General features: G+C 38.6%; 1 protein-coding gene across 6 annotated transcripts in view; it reads left to right on the plus strand.

Moving 5' to 3' along the window:
* The first annotated feature begins 386 nt into the window (after positions 1-386).
* The window catches only part of SBNO1 (strawberry notch homolog 1), a 58,271-nt gene continuing 40,480 nt past the window's right edge, over positions 387-18,177 (plus strand). The window contains exons 1-6 of one of the 6 annotated variants that reach the window (XM_073223690.1): positions 387-547; positions 7,323-7,454; positions 7,954-8,058; positions 9,232-9,544; positions 13,376-13,476; positions 16,601-16,694. In XM_073223690.1, coding sequence (XP_073079791.1) covers positions 7,323-7,454; positions 7,954-8,058; positions 9,232-9,544; positions 13,376-13,476; positions 16,601-16,694 — 745 coding nt within the window. In that variant the 5' untranslated portion in view covers positions 387-547. Of the gene's footprint in view, positions 548-7,322; positions 7,455-7,953; positions 8,059-8,225; positions 8,307-9,231; positions 9,545-13,375; positions 13,477-16,597; positions 16,695-18,177 lie in introns of those variants that run through there. The other 5 variants (XM_037014476.2, XM_073223689.1, XM_073223691.1 and 2 more) reach the window with 5 other exon arrangements.

Consider the following 18,177-nt stretch of genomic DNA (forward strand, 5'->3'; position numbering starts at 1 on the left):
CCGGCGGAAGCAGTAGACACGTGACTCTCCTAAGCGGCCTTCGCCTTACCCCCTCCCCCTTCTCGGAAACCCGGCCCCCTTACCCCTCGCCCACCCCGGAGCCGCAGTAATGGACCGTTTGGGTTCTGGAATTCCCTTGGATCCAACCACTGGTACCGGGTCAGCGGGAGTCAGCGGAGTTCGTGCTTCGCGGCGTAGGCAGGGGTCAGTCAAGATGGGGGGTGGGGGTGGGAATCATCCTTCATCTATGAGGGAGGCGGGGCGGAGGAGGGCGCTGGAGAGCAGAGTGGGGGGAGGGAAGAAGTCACATGGGGCGCGCGGCGGGCGCTGCGTGCGCGCGGCACCTCATCCGTTGCCCCACCCACTACCCTTCTGGCGGGGCGGGGCGGGGGGCTGGGGGAGGGGCGTCAAGATGGCGGCGGGGAGGTAGGCAGAGCAGGACGCCGCTGCTGCCGCCGCCACTGCCGCCTCCGCTCCACTCGCCGCTGGCTCTTCAAGCTCTCGGTTCCCGGGAGAAGCTGTTTCGGCGTTGGATCCCGCGGGGAAAGTAAGTCCTTCGGTTGGCTCCTTTCTGCTTCTACACTCTCCTTCCCGGACAGCCTCCCATTCCCACCCTCCTTAGGGGACCGTCTGGGGCCGGGCTGAGGGGGGCGCAGCCTCCTCACCCCGGCTTGGGGCCTCCCTCGCCCCTTGCCGCCCCCTCAGCTTAGCGCCCCGGGGCCCTAGGGGGCACGGTCCTGACGGCGGCACCGCCGCGCTCGCTTCCTCCGCCCGTCAGCGCCGGGCCCTGCGGTCGCCGCGCGTGGGGCTCTCGGGCCCTGGGGGCCCCGCTGTCCTGGGCCGTAGGCACCCCATTTGGGCGGGGAGGCAGGATCTGTCGACGCCGGTTCCCGCTCCACCCGGGTCGCCCCCTTGGCTCCGCCTGCTCGACAGGGGCTGCGAAGTCCCGGACCCGCAGCAAAGTGAGCTCCGCAATCCTTCAAAAGTCCTACTGGAGGATTGCTCCCGGTCAAGGGGTAGTGCCGAAGGCGGTATAGGGTCGCCCTAAATCTGGACCTGGCACCTGCAGTTTTCTGATTATCTCGTTCACAGGGCGGTGGGGACGGTACGTGGGACACGTGGGGGCCCCCTTCACGCCTCTCTCGGTGATGAGGTCAATTTTGCCTCAAGCTCGCTCGCCTCCCAGACCCTCAGCATCTTTGTGGAGGGGAAGGGAGGTTGGGGATTTGCTTACGTTGAGAAGGTTGGCGTAACGACCATCTAAAGTTCCCCAAACCAGTGTATGCTGGTGGTTTCCCAAAAGTGGTTTGGGGTCGGCTTAACCGCTGAGGAGATTTGGATGTTCCTGAACCCTTGTGATTGTTTCTTTCCTGACCCTGGCGTCCAACTCCTCCCCCTTCCACCCCTGCTTTGTGCTTCTGTTTGGTTAATGTTTGCGGACCACTGACTTGATTCTCGCACAGAGAAGCTCTTTTTATGTGCGTGCTCCGTTTACTGTTGGGGGTCTTTTGTTTTGGGGAGTCGCTGGCTGAGAAACGGGGGGAAAGAACCGGCAAGAAAATGAGAGTCAAGTAAAGCGACGTTTTTATCCATTGAATTGCGCAGCCAATTGTAACCGCACCCGGAAGTTTGTACTGAGCACGTGTTGATGAGAGAAGGTTAAAGACTGGGTCCCCTTTGACCTTTGAAAGTTGATTATTAGCAATTTATGTTGAGTTAAATATTTGATATCCAAAATTAGCAACGAAATAGGGTTTCTACACAGTCGTCCAGGGGGGGGTGTCCAGAAAGCTGTCAAACTCCGAGTTGCTCTTCCGCCTACAGACTTAACAGTTGCAGACACTTAAACCAAATAATAGTGCAGAGGGATTCCAATTTTTCCCAGTACTTTTCAGGACTCAGAACTGATGGTTGTAAGCAGTGGGAAAAGCCATCATTATAGCACAAAAGGTAGTAGGAACAGAATTCCGAGGTGAATGCTGTTATGTGTCAGGCAGTTTTACATGTTTCAAGGGCTTTGCTGAAATTACTATTTAAAAACAGAGTAGTACAGAGATATTTCTTGTGCTTTTTAAAATGATTCACCTTAAAGACTGTAGCTGCAGATACAGTTTGGCATTTCTTAAGTCTCTGAGTTGAGCTTTGATTTGAGACTTGACTCCTGTGAAGGACTGGAACTCTCAGTTGAGGTCTGGTCTTACTTAGTAATCTGACTTTTTTTCATGAAGGTCTGGGTGTCCATGCCTTGCCTGCTTCAAGTTGGTGTAAAGACACTTTCTGAGAGGAATTGCTTTCACATTAGTCAATTAATAGCCAAAATGATGTAATTCTAAAGTTTTGCAATTGTCTTTGTTTTTTAATGCTAATTGGCATATTCACTTTGATGTGGTTGAACTTCCTAAGTATTAGGGACAACCTTGAGATACTACTGGAATTTTCTGTAGATGGAAAGAATTGTCTTATGAATAGGATATGGTACAAAAATCCATCAAATTAACTTGCTTATTTATTTATTGGGAGGCAGTATATAGCACAGAGCTATGATGTTCAAACCATTTTACTGCATCCTACAATAAGAAATGTTTTACATTGTGACCTAGTGCATATACACACAGAATTGAAAAGCTCATTTCATGAAATAATCTTAACTCTGTTTAAACATGCTCTTCACTAGTTTTTCTCTTCTGTACTGAAATACTGAAAAATACTGGTCATGATACACTAAATTGATTTTGATGACCTACTGTGTTGTGACCAGTAGTTTGAAAAATAGTGATACTAGAGTTAAGAGTACAAAATCACAGAGGAATGTGGTGTCACACCTCCTGGGTTTGTAATTCTGCTTCATGCTAGCTTTGTTAGCTTGTTACACTTCATCCCTTTAAGCCTCACTTTCTCATCTGTGACAAGGGGAAAATGGGTAGCATTTATTTAAGGGTTATCCTGAGCCTTAAAACACAAAAATTCAACCATACTGTGAATCTCAAAAAGACAATCTGAAGTTGATGTGGTTAAGAAAGTTTTCATTCCTCTACCTCTTGTGCTTCTTTTGTAAAGCATTTTTGAAACTGTCTCTAATCTGCACATTCCTTTGTGAATCCATTTTTCCTATAGGCTTTGCAATAAGAGTGGAGAAAGAACTATTTTACTGAGCATTTATTCCCTTGAGAAGTAGGTATTTAAAAAATAAAGATTATATCCTTTTAGGTAAAGAAAATCAATCTTAAATGAACTTCTTAAACCTATATTCTCTCTCCTGTACTCAGTAGACAATAAATACCTGATTTCTGAGTGGATCATTATTCTTCAAATTCTTAAACTGAAGGTCAGTTATCACATTAGGGCTACTTAAAAGCAAAGTTGAAGCTGAGTAAAAAATCAGACATAACACTATTAAATAATGAGAAAAAACTCCTCTTTTTTTTTTATCAGTTCAGGAAACGATAGTTGCTAAGTGATAATATCTTTGCACATTTAAAGATGTCTACCAAGTTTCCACCAGACATGCTAATTGAATAGCTGGACAAACTGGATGTATGACTCTTCTAGGTGAGAAGGGAGCTAGTATTTTATAGCTAAATTTGGAAGTTAATTATTGAATGGATTTCCAACAAATAAAATTTGTATTCTGGAAAATAAAGTGTTGCATCAGTGACATGGAAGAAAACATTTTTGACATGATACTAACGTTTATCAAAGTGATAGTTAATATAGGTAGTAGCTAACATTTATTTGAAGTAGTGGAACATTTACTCAACACAGCAGTCCTATAAGGTAGGTTCTATTTTTATTCCCATTTGAAGATGAGGAAACTGAGTCACAGAAATTATTACTTGCCATATTATACCACTAGTATTGAAGATGTGACCAGTATTTGAACCTAGATATTCTGCTTGACTCCTTGGTTTCTCCTACCTGTGTGGCATGCTGCTGCCCCTGCATACATACATGGGTTTGTATGTGCCCAGAGCTATAAAGATATGCTTTCGGTTTCTAACTAACCTAAGAGGAACCTTGTCCCAGGTTTCAAGTGTTGGTTGGTATTCTCAGTGGGAGCTGTATCCTTTCATTCTTCTGATTGATTGTTGTTTCTCAGGGTTCTCTTCCTGCCAAGGATGGTTCTTAGTTTCTGTTACTGTGTCCTTGTTCCTTTTTTATCACAGATGCTTTCATAGGTGTACTGTGTTGAAATAGGTGGTATTTTCAAATGTATTTATGACAAAACAAAGAACCTTTTTTTGTCCGTTGAGATAGAATTACTCTGGGCCAGTAACATTTGGGTTTGTTGGATGGCTACATGTTAAATGTCACCCGAGGTCTGTGAAATCCTGTGTAGACATAATGTATATAACACAATTCTCTTACAACTAACAGTGTTTACATTTATATTGGCTTACTGGGTTCAAAGTGAAAATGTTCTCTCTCAGGAACAAATCTTACTTATTTGTAAGGTAAGGAAGGAGGAAATGATTGGATAATATAATCTTTTAAGGGCTCTTTCAGCCTGAGCACTGAAATTCTGAGTCTAATAGTTTCAGAATAGGAATATGATTAAATATTAAGGGTTTTGCCTAATGGAGTTAGAGAATGGCATGGCTCTTCCTTCTCTACCCTTTTTCCCTCTTACTGCAAAAAAAGTACAAGTAGAGAATTTGTGCCCAGTTGGCTAAGAGAAAAGATCCCTAGATTTCATTTGTATATATGATGTATATGAAAATTAAAATCTCTTTCACTAATAGCTTGAAAAGACATCTTTTACAGACATTGCAGTACTAGGTCACTAATCAAATTAGAGGTTTCAAACTGTGATTCCTATGAATGAATTTTGAGCAGGTCACTGTTATTTATAACTTGCCATCATTTCTTGCATGAACATCAAGTTTTCCTCCTACATTTCTCCCTTCCATAATATTTTTGTGTTTTTAATGCTTATTGTTCAGAATATACATTTGAAAAGTTCTCAAGAATCCTGTAACACTTCTCAGGGATTTTTTTGTTTCATAAATTTAAGATATTTCTGTACTTAATAATTAGGGTCTGGTATGCATTTGATGGATTAATGAATCCCTTTGGCCTCCAAGCATTCTGTGGTCTATAGTTTAGGAATCACTGGTTTAAAACAATGTACTTTTGTTTCAAATGGAAATAGATGGTTTCAAATACTTATTAAAAAGATGACATTTTGATAGTCTCTGGTTTTCTGTTAATCTAGGTCAAAGTTAGCCATAGCAAGTGGGCCAAGACCCCTATTTCCACAGATTGTTGGTCCTAAGTATTTTATGTATTGAAGTGTTTTTAAAGATTGGTTTAGTTCTCTTGGTATATATTTATGCTGTGTACTAGGATAATTTTTAAGGTCAGCTATGTCTATATTAGAAAAGTGGATCAACTTTATTTCAAATCCATGTTGGGACATTTCTCTATTTGTCTTATCTGTTGTCCTGTTCTTTGTACTGTTTACATGTTGCTATTATACTCTCCCCCTTTCAGTTTTAATCTTAGACTAGCGTTTATTCCAAAGTTAAGTGTTGAATGAAACTTCATAGATTACCAGCATTGACTTCTTGATCCACTCACTGGGAAAAATGGATGGGCTTTGGGAGTTTAAACAGTCTAGATTTGGGTGGATGGCCTCAGGCAGGTAATTTAAGCTTTCTGGGCCTCAGTTTCTTCATCTCTAAAATTATAATACCTGTCCTTTTGAGGGTTGTGGGCTCATAATATATACAAAGAGCCTAACACTGTCAAGCTGGTTGAAAGATACTGTCAAGCTGGTTGAAAGATACTGTCACTGTTAACTTCCTCCCCTTCCTCCTTGCTGCTCAAGATACTTTCTAAAAGTTTCAGGGAAGTCTCCTTTGGGCTGTCTTTCCTCCCATCCTTTTAACAGTGGGTTCTCGTCCATGTTGCTGTTAGAATTTCTTTCTAAACAGTACACAGTCTTACATGAACATAGACCCTTCTAGTAGAGGATTTCTCTGTTGAACACCTTACTTTCATCTAAAACAGTAGGTCTTGTATGTCGGAAGTCATGGTCATTCTTGGTTAACACCTTTCTTTCTGAAGCATAATAAAACACTGACCCTTAATATTATTGCACAGTCTGAGAATAAATGGACTAGCTGAAATTTAGTATATTGTTTATGTAACATGAAATTAGTTTTCTGAGAAACACAAGTACAGTCAGATTTCCCATAGTTCGTATATATAAATTGGTTATTTCAGATAAATTAATGAGAAAAGTAAAATTGAGAAAACTGTTAAGCTTTTTTTCTCTTCCTACAAAATGGATAAAAATCCATTTTGGTGGTGGAATACTTGGGTCTGGTTCCTAAGAGTACAGTTGGAAAACCCTAACCTAAAATGTATTTACTTACTCCTAAATAGGCATTTCTCCCCCTAAGCTCCATATAACTCATTGTCAGGCCTCCTGGGCTTGACTTTTTTTTCACTTTCCCTTGACTTAACTCTAATCAGTCTATCAACTCATGATTTTTTGGTGTGTGTTTCATATTCTCCCTTCCATTCCGAGCTTTTATTTTAACTTAGTTTTAAGGATTTTCCTTCCTAATACCTTGAAATCCATCCCTTTCTTGCTGTCCCCACACTGCTATTACAGTACATCATCTTCATCTTCTCTTTCTGTAACAGTTTCCTAGGGTGTCTCCCTGCTTCTGGTCTTACTCTACCCATTCTCAGTTTGCTTCCAAACTTCTGTGGGATAACCTAAGTCACAAATTTGATTGTGTCATGCGGTCCTCTATCTGAAAACCCTTTAGTGACCTCCATAACCCACAGGATTAAGTGAATTCTCTAACGTGGTATACAGGGTTGTGGGGTAATACCTTCTTCATCTCTTGCCATCACCTACCTTAGCCTTGTATTTTTGTTCTGAGCTTCCATACCCATGTTGCATTACTCTAACCATCATGCATAAGAGTGTCGGTGTCTTTCATGCCTCCATGAGTTTGAATGCACTGTCCAGAAGATCCTTATCCATCTGATTTCTCTTTGAGACTCAGCTCCACTGTCATCTTTGTAACCTCTCTCTCCAGGCAAAGTTCAGCACTTCCTTCTGTGTTCCCACGCTATTTTGTAGACATATACTTTTCCTGTAATTTCTATACTTCTCTGTTCAGCCCATCTTAATGTGAATTTCTTGGGATCAGAGACTATTTCTCTTTATCTTTTTGCATAATATGTAGCAGGTTCTTCATAAATATTGAATGGATGGATCTGGTAGAAAATGTAGGTTTGTATTTAGAAAACTTATTGTCATTTCAGGTTTTTTTAATGTTAGTATTTAATATTTTGTTCTAAAGATGGTGGAGCCAGGGCAAGATTTACTGCTTGCTGCTTTGAGTGAAAGTGGAATTAGTCCGAATGACCTCTTTGATATTGATGGTGGAGATGCAGGGCTTGCAATTTCAACACCTACTCCTCCAGTTCAGCAGGTGAGTTTTCCAAAGCCTCTGTAAAAAGTTGATTTTTTTCTTCATATTAATTTGTATTAATAGAAATAATAAAGCCTTGATTTTAAATATGCATGTAAATATTTTCTTGTTGGGTATTAGTCTTCATGAAGTGTAAAATGCTTGCAGTGAAAATCAGGACATTGTCTGCTCTGATATATAAGTAAAAGTTTGAGATGAATTGCTTAGAGTTGTTAAATGTCCTTACTTACTGTCTTTGTACTTACAGGAACATTCTTCTGGGGTTTCACTGTACACATTTTCTGAAAAGAAAAATAAGATTCTTGTATTAGCATAGTTTTGTGAAGATGTTATGCTTGCAAAAGTTATTTCTTTATACCTGGTATCGGGGATTTTACATTCCGCTTGAATGTAAAGCTCGACCTTTTTTCGTTTTAATAAAATAAATACACCTCTTGTTCTTGAAACAATTCACTGCTGTCATTCTTTCTGTCTTTCTCTGATGTTGTTTTCTCTCCAGTCAGTGCCACTTAGTGCATTAGAACTAGGTTTGGAGACTGAAGCAGCAGTTCCTGTTAAACAAGAACCAGAGACGGTACCTACTCCAGCACTATTAAATGTTAGGGTAAGAATTATTTAGATTTGGCATTACTACAAAAATAGCTTAGGATTGTAGTTAGAAAATGATCTTTAATATGAAATAGTTTTATCCTCCTAGTTCTAGTTTTGCTACTTTTTCCAAGTACCCTACTCTCACATACTTTGTAAAACACTCTTTCACTCTTCTTATAGTTATGTTGATGAAAAGTTGAGACAATGCAGAACATTTTCTGAGTTTATTTATTGCAAATGATGCAAAATTCACGAATAAAGGTAAACTACCCATTATCCCACTGCACTTTTCACTTGTTGATTTCAACTTTGTTTTTGATATACATAATTTTAAAGTGGTTGTACTTGTGCTTTAAATATAGAGTTCCTTTGACTTTACTTAAATACAGCAATTAACTTAAGCTTAGTAGTATAGAATTGATTAGACAAACTTTTGTTAAAATTTGATAATGTGTGATAAATTATTGTTATAGGAGTCATGGTGAAATAGACTTAAATTTATAAAACTTTCTCAGTTGTACTCTAGTCACTTGTGGTCAGAGACACGCTGTTATCCTTCAAATCTCGACTTACTGTTTCCTTTTTGTGCAGCTCCTACCCCTTGCCGCTATAATAAAATACTATGTAGTTGTGTCTTAGGCTCAAAGGTAGCCCATCAGCAATATTTGTAACTTTCCTAGTTGGATCATTTGTGTGATACAGGAATTTAAAACTCTGCTTGGGGGTTTTATTATCTTAAGTTCTAAACATTAGTATAGTCTGAATGACTGCAAACAGAGCATTGGAAAGGAACCAGAGAATGTTGGAAAATGGGCCTCAGAGAGCCTGGGCCTCCTGGGGTAAAGTGATTTGCCTAAGGTTATCTACCTAGTTGGGCCAGTCTAGAGTTAGAAATTCTTTCTAGTCCTTATATTATATAGGGTTACTATGTGTCACAGCTTGCTTAGGATAATCCCATTTTATGCTTGCTGTCCCCAAAAGTAATATAAAATATCACTCTTTTTTCCTCAGAGGGGTGTGTTTCAACTTGGTAGTTTATAGCTAATCATATTTAATAATGAAAAGTCAATGGCTAGATAAGAATAAAAGTTCATACTTTTAAATGCCTACTGTGTTTGTGGATATAAACTACATGAGAGAATAAATTATTATTCATTGGTGTGATGCATATGGTTTTCTTTTCCAGCAGCAGCCTCCATCTACTACAACATTTGTGCTGAATCAAATAAATCAGCTTCCGACTTTGGGATCTACAATTGTAATGACTAAAACACCACCTGTAACAACCAGTAGGCAGACCATCACTTTAACAAAGTTTATCCAGACTACTGCAAACACACGCCCTTCAGTCTCAGCACCAGCAGTACGAAGTGCCATGACCTCTGCACCTTCAAAAGACCAGGTTCAGCTGAAGGATCTACTAAAAAATAATAGTCTGAACGAACTCATGAAACTCAAGCCACCAGCTAATATTGCTCAGCCAGTTGCAACAGCAGCTAGTAAGTCTTCCTGTTTTCAATAGTGTCAACTCTATATTTGATAACATGTGCCAATGTATTTTTAAGGGTTTGCTTGGGTCTTAAAAGAACTGAGGATGAAAGAGGTAATATCTGCATGACTTCATACACTTACAGTATTTATATAAGTCAAGGGAAGCAGAAATTAGAAGCCTTAGCATTTAGCTTTAAAATGAAATGTAAAATTACCAAGTGGCTGTATTTAACACTAAAATCTTAGTTTTACATAGTGAATAACCAGTTAACATTTTTCTCATTCCTTTAAGTCAGTGCTTCTCAAATTTAATGTGCCTGTGAATCACTTGGGGATCTTGGTCCAAAAGAGAGTAAGAGTCAGTAGTTCTGGGGTGGGCCCCAAGATTTTGCATTTCTGACAAGCTTTTGGAGGTACTGTTATTGGTGGTCCTTGGATCCAGCTTGAGGTAACAGGATTTAAACTGATACTTTGGTACTTTACTTCTGACTTTTACAGTTTTATGATTTTGTCTGTCAGTTGGCTTCATTGATTGTGAGTAATCGTGTTTTTAGTAAATTATCTTTTAAAATATATACTTTCATTGTAAAATAATTCACTATATTTTCTTTGAAGAGTGAGCACCCATAGAACTTTTTTTTATAACAGCTTTAGTGAGATGTAATTCATATACTATAACACTTAACCATTTTAAGTGTGCAGTTCAATGGATTTTAGTATATCCAGAGTTGTGCAGTCATCATCCCTAGTTAATCCATAATACTTTAAGGATAGTTTTAGATTTAAAGGGAAGAAGTTCAATAATGGTTTGATCACACCTTTTTTGGAGTTCATTTATGCATAAAGGCTGTAGATTTTACAGTTAGCTCTTATTCTTTGGAGTACCTTGTTGTTCATTCATTTCAACAAATATTTATTGAGTGCCCACTAAGTGCTAAGCACTGTTCCATGATTTGGAGGCTGTGGCTTGGAAGAAAACCTGTTGAAATCTCTGCGTTCATGGAACTCAAATTCTAGTGGAGAGAAAGAGAAAATAAATTATATAGTATGTCAGATAGGGATAAATGCTATGGAAAGCAATGGAAAATGGGGTATTGGGCAGCAAGAGGTTACAATTTTAAGTGGAGTGCTTAGAGGAAGCTTTGTATTTAGTGTAATAAGGTTATTTTTAAGGGTAAAATAGAATTAATTTGTCTTTTTTTAAACTTTGGCTATATAAAATTTCAGTACTATAGTTTCAGAAGCTGGAAAATGTGAACTGTTAGAGAGGAATATTAGTTTCTTCTCGGTTGAGCTGAGTATTTAAGTCCCTGTTTTGTAATAATACCGTGGTGGGCACTGTTGGAAGTGCTGACTGACCTCAGTTATATCCTGAGCTGACTACTCTTTTATAGTTTTAGCATTGGATGGGTGCCTTTTTTTTTTTTTTTTTTGTAAATAAATTTCTGTGGGATTGTTGTATTTTGGATCAATGGGATAGAATGGAGTTTCCTGATTATTTATACCAGTATATATGTAGCATCCTGCCAGGCTCTTGGAATGAACTGAGAGATACTGAATAGTCACGTCCTTCTTCCAAACAGCTGCTTTATTTTTCTCATTGTGGGAGATAAGTTTTAATACTTGATACAGACCAATAGATAATTTTGTGACAGAATTGACTGCTTGGAAGTTGTAACGTGCTTGTGTTTATAAAGTAGAAGGCTAGGGGCATTCTAAAGGAATGGGCAAGAAGTATGTGTAGGATGATGTAGGACTAACTTTGTCTCCAGTGGCAGATGTTATTTTGAATATGAGATCTAATCTTTATGTTTGGGTCCATACCATTGTACCCTTTGGCTGTATAGTTTCACTCCGAAGGTCATGAATTAGTAATAAGCACAGTGTGGCAGCTAGCTGCTCACTGAGAGATCATCTTAACTGTCTTAGGACTGATTTCCATTTTCTGCCACGGAGAGTAGGACTGTGGCCCTGACCTAGCTGAAGTATAGGACAGCCTCTGGAATGGCTCCTTGGAGACTTTGGGATGAACAGCAGTTAGTGGAAGCTGCTTTTCGTTAAAGTCTTTGGGTTTAATGATGAGAAAGACAGTTGCTTTTAGGTGAGTGACTTTCTAAGTATTCCACTGCTCAAATAAGCATATGTCTTCATAATTTAAAGGAGGGGACTAAGCCATTGTGAGGAAGGAGTTTAAAGAGGAAAACCAAACAGGACAGCTTTGGAGCTGACTTTGTAGCAGCTAGTACAGTAACATCTCTCACCTCCAATGTAGTAACCGTTGAAAGACAAAAGACTGCATATGAAGGCCATCCTTGTGTGGAAGCCGGAGAAACTCTGTCAGACTAGACCAGGCCTGAAAAAGAAACATGATAAGTGAATGCAGAAGATAGTAAGCAAATGTCTGTGTTGTAGTACAGGCCAACTTTTTACTGAAAAGGAAGAACACTCAAAGTGTGAAACTGTAGAGACTAAGGTTTTGCATCTTCTTTTGTTTGTGTGGGTATTGCCCCTTTTGGAGCCCAGAGCCCTTAACTCTTAGTCCTTTGGGTTTCTCTTTGGGCTTTGATCTCTCACTTGAGCCCCAGCCCTGTAACTCTTTCTATGTACTATTCACTGGGTCTCCCACAGTGGTATTAAACAAATCATGACCTCAGATAAATTGATTATCTCTGTTATAGCTTCATTACTTTGTTAACCCTTTAATCCTAGTTTTTTTGGAGTCTGAAGTGGCAGGCCTCCCAAATGCCCCCATCTTTTCGTAAAATAGATGAGATGGTAATCAGTCCACCTGATAAAATTTTCACACTGTGATCTCTAGAGTCCCATGTACTGGGAGTGCTTTAGGGATGGATATCTGGAGGATGCAGGCTGCAGGTGCTCTGGCCTCCTCATCATGCAGTGCTACTTTAATTGATACTTGGATTAAGGGGTTCTATTGCAATTCTAGGAAGAGTTTGCAAACCGTTGGTATAGAAGAAGAAAAGGTTCATCGTTTGGATCTTTATTTTTAGGGAAGGAGGAATATAGAGTTCCCAAATTGCTTTTTTTTCCATCTAGAAATTATTTTGCCTTGAAAGTAAGTGCTACAAATCAGGTGAGAACTGATTCTATCTTGTTGATAACAGTAAGTTTGTTTTGTTTTAATGAATCAAGTCAAGTGTCAAAGTAATACTGGCTCTTGGTATTTGTTTTTTTTTTCTTCCAGCTTTTGGATTTTTTAAGTATGTTGTCTGTTACTTTAATTTCTCGCCTGTTGAATACTATTTTCTTTTTTTTTTATTAAGGTATTTTTGATATACACTCTTATGAAGGTTTCACGTGAAAAAACAATGTGGTTACTACATTTACCCATATTATCAAGTCCCCCCCATACCCCAATGCAGTCACTGTCCATCAGTGTAGTAAGATGCCACAGATTCACTATTTGCCTTCTCTGTGCTACACTGTCTTCCCCGTGACCTCTCACACCATCTGTACTAAACATAATAACCCTAGTGCCAAATGATTTCCCTCATTTGTGGAGTATAACAACGAGGTTCTTGGTATTTGTATTGAAATGAATTATCAAATAGTCCAAGTTAAGGTGTCTTTTTGATAAATAGTTTTCACATTTCCTGTGCATACATTTCCTTTTAAGTTGCTTGGTTTTGAGGTTAATTTTTATATCCAATGACACATAGCTTTGAATGTTTTCATCCCTCTGCTTACTTTAAGTTAGTGGTAAGCAGATTGGTGTTCTTTGGTTTGTGAAGTGGGTAAACTTTACTGAATTTTTTAAAAAACTGCAGGAAAAGAAATTGAGATTCTATTCTAAAATGTAAATTAACCTTCCCCCTCAGCTGATGTAAGCAATGGTACAGTAAAGAAAGAGTCTTCTAATAAAGAAGTAGCAAGAATATGGATCAATGACATGAAAATGAGGAGTTTTTCACCAACCATGGTGAGTTTCAAAAGCTGTATTTGTGTTTTTATGTGATATGAAAGTACAGTTGGCTAAAAGTGCTCTAAAACAATCCTGAGAAAACTTCTAGGTGAAGAGGGGCTACTCAGTGACAAACACTAATGAATAAACATTAAAACCCACTAGGCTAAGCTAATATGTACTAAAAACAAGATTTATAGCTTGCATATTTGATAGCATATAGTATTACATGCTATATTGATACCTTTTAATTTTGAATCGCTTAAGAGCAGAAAAAAGACACTGGGGGTTGACCAAAAGTATTTGATAACTGTTCATTTTAAGATTGAACCTGAATATATAGCTAGTTATGAGCTGTCATATAATGGTTTGATTATGAATAATTATGTGATAATTCTTTTTCTTATATTTTGGAATGCTGTATGCTTCAGGTCAGTTAATTCTGTACATTTATTCAATAACTACACTGTATAATACTTGCATGTGTGTGTATGGTGGGTTTCTACAAGAAGTGTACTGCATGGCTCCCCCTTTAATAAACAGAATTTGACAACCATGTGGTTTAAGTAGTAATGTAAGATACATCCATAGGCATGTTGCAAAGCTCACACACAATGTAAGATACATCCATAGGTATGTTGGGAAGCTCACAATAAGGGTTATGAGTTTGGAGGAAGGGAGGTCTGTGGACCCAAATGGCCTAGGAAGATTGCTTTGAAGAGGAGGTATAATATAATGGAGTTTGGTGTTGAATATGGAGAGACTTTGAGAGGGCATTTTAGGAAGGGAGCTGAAGCATCAATAGGCACAGAGGAGATGGTGGCTTATGTGCTTAGGTGACAGTAAGCCAGGGTACTTGGTTTGTAGGAAGAAGTTGGAATGGTTGCCTCTGGCTCTGTGGAGGATCCTGAGTTGAGTGAAGGACTTTGGACTTGGTGCAGCACCAGCGAGGACTACTGGAAGTGAAGGGACCTGTTGGTGATTCATGATGGGTTAGGTTGGGAGGTTGGTTAAGAAATGGAGAAGGGAAGTGATAAGGGACTGAGTTTGGAGGATTGGAAAAGGGTGAGGGGAAAGGAAAAAAGAAAGAAAATATGAGATGACTATATATAACAATACAAAACGATTGATAAACACTTGGGGATGGAATATGGCTTTGGAGAGGCAGCAAAGTAACCTGTGCCTGAGGTTTTTGACAGGGGTCTAAGAGGACAAGTGCTGGCAGTACTCAGATTACTTAATAGTTGTGTGCCAAGAGCTTATTTTGAAAGTTGATTTTTGGAAAGTAAGAATGCATTTTTCAAGAAATGTTTCCTGTGGTGTTCAGGTTCTCAGTCTAGCCTATGTTGTTTGCCCATAACATGCCAAAAGTTCTGGATTGTCCTAGCAGTTAAGAAACATCTAACAGCAATCGCCAACTGGTAGCCTATTGAACAAAAGCAGTTGACAGATGTGTTCTGTTTGGCCTCCACAATATTTTGAAAATTTTGAATTTTTTGCTAACACATAAAAATCATGATTTCCAATTTCTCTTGAAAAATGAGTACGTGACCACCCTGGGCCCACATTCCCCACCTAGTAAAACATGCCTAGAGTTGAGTAGTGGACAACTACTTTGTGTGTTGAGTGGGTTTTTGCCATGTACCATAGTCTCCTCCCAATTTACCTCTTTGAACTAGGTTCGGTATCAGTTGCTATTTTACATCCAGCTGGCTTAGAAATACTACCTGTCTGGTTCCTGGATTTTGTGACCCTTAAGTATTACCAGTTCATCCTGAAATTATGCTCAGGGTGATTTTTTTGTTTTTAATAAGCAGAATGTAAGAGGGAGAAAAGAAGAGGTTTGTCATTTAGCATAGTATGCATTCCTGTTTTCCTCAATAGTGAGGAAAAGATGCAAAGGTGGGGTTGAGGATTCAACTAATTTGACCAAGCCTACACAAATAAATAACAGAATTGGGATTTGTATCTGTTTCTTTGGCCAATCTCATTTTGTCTCCAGTTTGTGAAATTGGGTTTCATTTTGGCATACTTTCTGAGAACATTCGAAATTAAAAAAAATTTTTTTTCTGAGGATATGGTGAGTTGATACTGATTGGGTACTTATCTCCCACCTACCTTTTTCTTCCCACATTTATTGAGCTCTGTGTGTCATCAAATTCTGCTCTGGATTACATAAAAATAAATAAATTTTAGAAAGAGCCCATGCCTACCTTTCAATGCCATGTCATCCTTATCATTACTAGATCCTGACTGGGTTCTCTTTTTCCTCCTTCCTTCCGTGGTATACTAGGTTTCATAGCTTCTTCTCTATGCTTTTCCTTAAAACTGCACATATCAATAAAGAGCTTTTCTAATGGTTTTCCTGGTAGTGAGAAGCAGCTTGTTCAGGGTCTTCCTGTTCCCCTCTTCCTCCCTCCCTTTACCCCTTTAAGATTGTCTGGAAAAGCACAAGGGAACAGAACTATGGAGACAACTCACCCTGTTTGTCTGGGACAGTTCCTGTTTTCCTAGTGTAGTTACTAATAGTGCCCTGTTTTACTCAGGTGTAAATGATACGACTATCCTATGTATGATTCTTGTTGTGTCTGGGAGAACACAGCTTTCTGAAGTAAATGCTCTGTCCTTCAGAAGGAGCTTTAAACTGTAGAGTTTTCTGGGAGTTTGGTTTTAGGACAGGAAGAAAGAAGACAGATGGAGGTGAGCTGAAAAAGATGGTGGGATGTGAGACTTAAACAGAGTTTGTTCTCATGAAGTCCCCAAACCTCTTGGTCTTTATTCCTGGAACTGCAATGAAACGTGAGGACTGAGGTTGGAGTTCTGAGTATCAGGGAGCATGGTAGGAAATACTGAAGGGGAAAGTAGTTAAGGTGTGATGGTGGCTGGAAGGAAGGGGTAGCCCTGTGCTGACCCATCTGTGTGTGAGCAATGAGAGCAGGGCACAGATTGTCTGTGCTCATCATTGGAGAATCAGGGAAGCCACAAAGTGTGACCTCAATTTTCGGGAGTGTGGAAGTGTAGGGAAACATATGTCGTGTTTCCAAGGTTGAAGACTGGGGGTATTAGAGAAGAGGGTTCAGAAGTGTGGCTGGGCCTTCAGTCTCTGGACTTAGAGTTGATTATGCTCTCTCTGTTATAGAAGGTCCCTGTTGTGAAAGAGGAAGATGAACCAGAGGAGGAAGATGAAGAAGAAATGGGTCACGCAGAAACCTATGCAGAGTATATGCCTATAAAATGTATGTATGTGGAATTTGTCATGGTAATGAAAGACTTATGTGTTCCTTGTAACCTTGTTGCTTTCTGACACATTAGCATCTATTAGAATCTCTCAGTGTTGGGTACCTCAGGATTTGACAAGTATCAAGCTTTGTACTGTTTCAAACCGTATGTTTAGAAATATGTACATACACTGTTCGTTTATTTTTTCCTACACAAATGAAGAGTTGTGTTAGGTTGAAGTCTTTTAAAACCAAGAGTAAAAGACTTGTTTTATATTAAGTTAATTTTGCTCATATCGGCGGTGATTATAAAATCCACATATATATGTAAATAATTAAGATAGAAATATGTATCATAGAATTATTTCTTTTATATAGCTCATCTAAAATCATAAAATGTAATGTTAAAAATGTGCTATTTGAATTCTGTGGTTTACATTAACACCATTTCTGCCTTAATGGCCACGATTCTTTTTTTAAGTGGCCACTATATTAAGTTGAAATTTTATAGTTTTTAGTTTTTGTGTAAAATTTTCACTTTTTCATTACATGGAGTAATAAGATGAAAACTAATATGTGACTAATTAGTTTTTTATATACTCTGGATTTCTATAAAAGACACTAATAGTACCATGTATATTAAAATCACATACCAACTGTGTGGACCCCTAAGATCCTGTGATTTTTTCTGGTCATTTAAAATGAACTTTAGATTGTGGTATTGTTTTATTTGACGTTCTATGGTCACCTGTCCCCTCACCCCCACCAGTAGTTTTCACAAAAAGATTGAAAGTTTATCCCTGGCCCTGTAAACCAGAGGTCAGCAAACTGAATCCAGACCTGCCTGTTTCTATAATAAAGTTTTATTAGAACATGGACATACCCATTGGTTTATTTATTAACTGTGGCTGCTTTTATGCTGCTACAACAGCAATATTCAGTAGTTATAAGTAAAAGACACCAGGTGCCTCACAAAGTTGAAAAAACTTACTGTTTGACCATTTATAGAGAAAGTTTGCCAACCCTTATTTTAAACTGTTTACATTATACATTTGGGGGAATTAATTCTGTTTAATTTTATAACCAAGAATTCATTTGAAATATGTTTTAGGATAAAAATTACATTGCAAACTTTTGTTTCATTGATTGAAGTCAATGATTCATTCAAGTAAATTAATTTAGGATTACGTTCTGTTACTACTGGAGAACGTGGTGGTGTGAACTAAGTTTGTATTTTTCTAGCTCTTTTTGATTGACAAGTCTCTATTTAAACCATAGGTATTTGACAAATAGGTTATTTAAATTATTTAAACCATAGGTATTTGATAAATAGGTCATTTTAATTACCTTTAAACAATAGTTCACCATCAATTAGTTTTTAATAAAATTCCAGAGTGTATACTTACTTATTTACTAGTTATATTTTCTCTGTCATATATTATAATACCTGATAAGATCAGATACCCAGAATAATTAAAAAGAAGTATTGTTAAATTTTCTT

The sequence above is a fragment of the Manis javanica genome, chromosome 15 (genome assembly GCF_040802235.1).
Source record: "Manis javanica isolate MJ-LG chromosome 15, MJ_LKY, whole genome shotgun sequence".
Taxonomy (NCBI): Eukaryota; Metazoa; Chordata; class Mammalia; order Pholidota; family Manidae; genus Manis; species Manis javanica.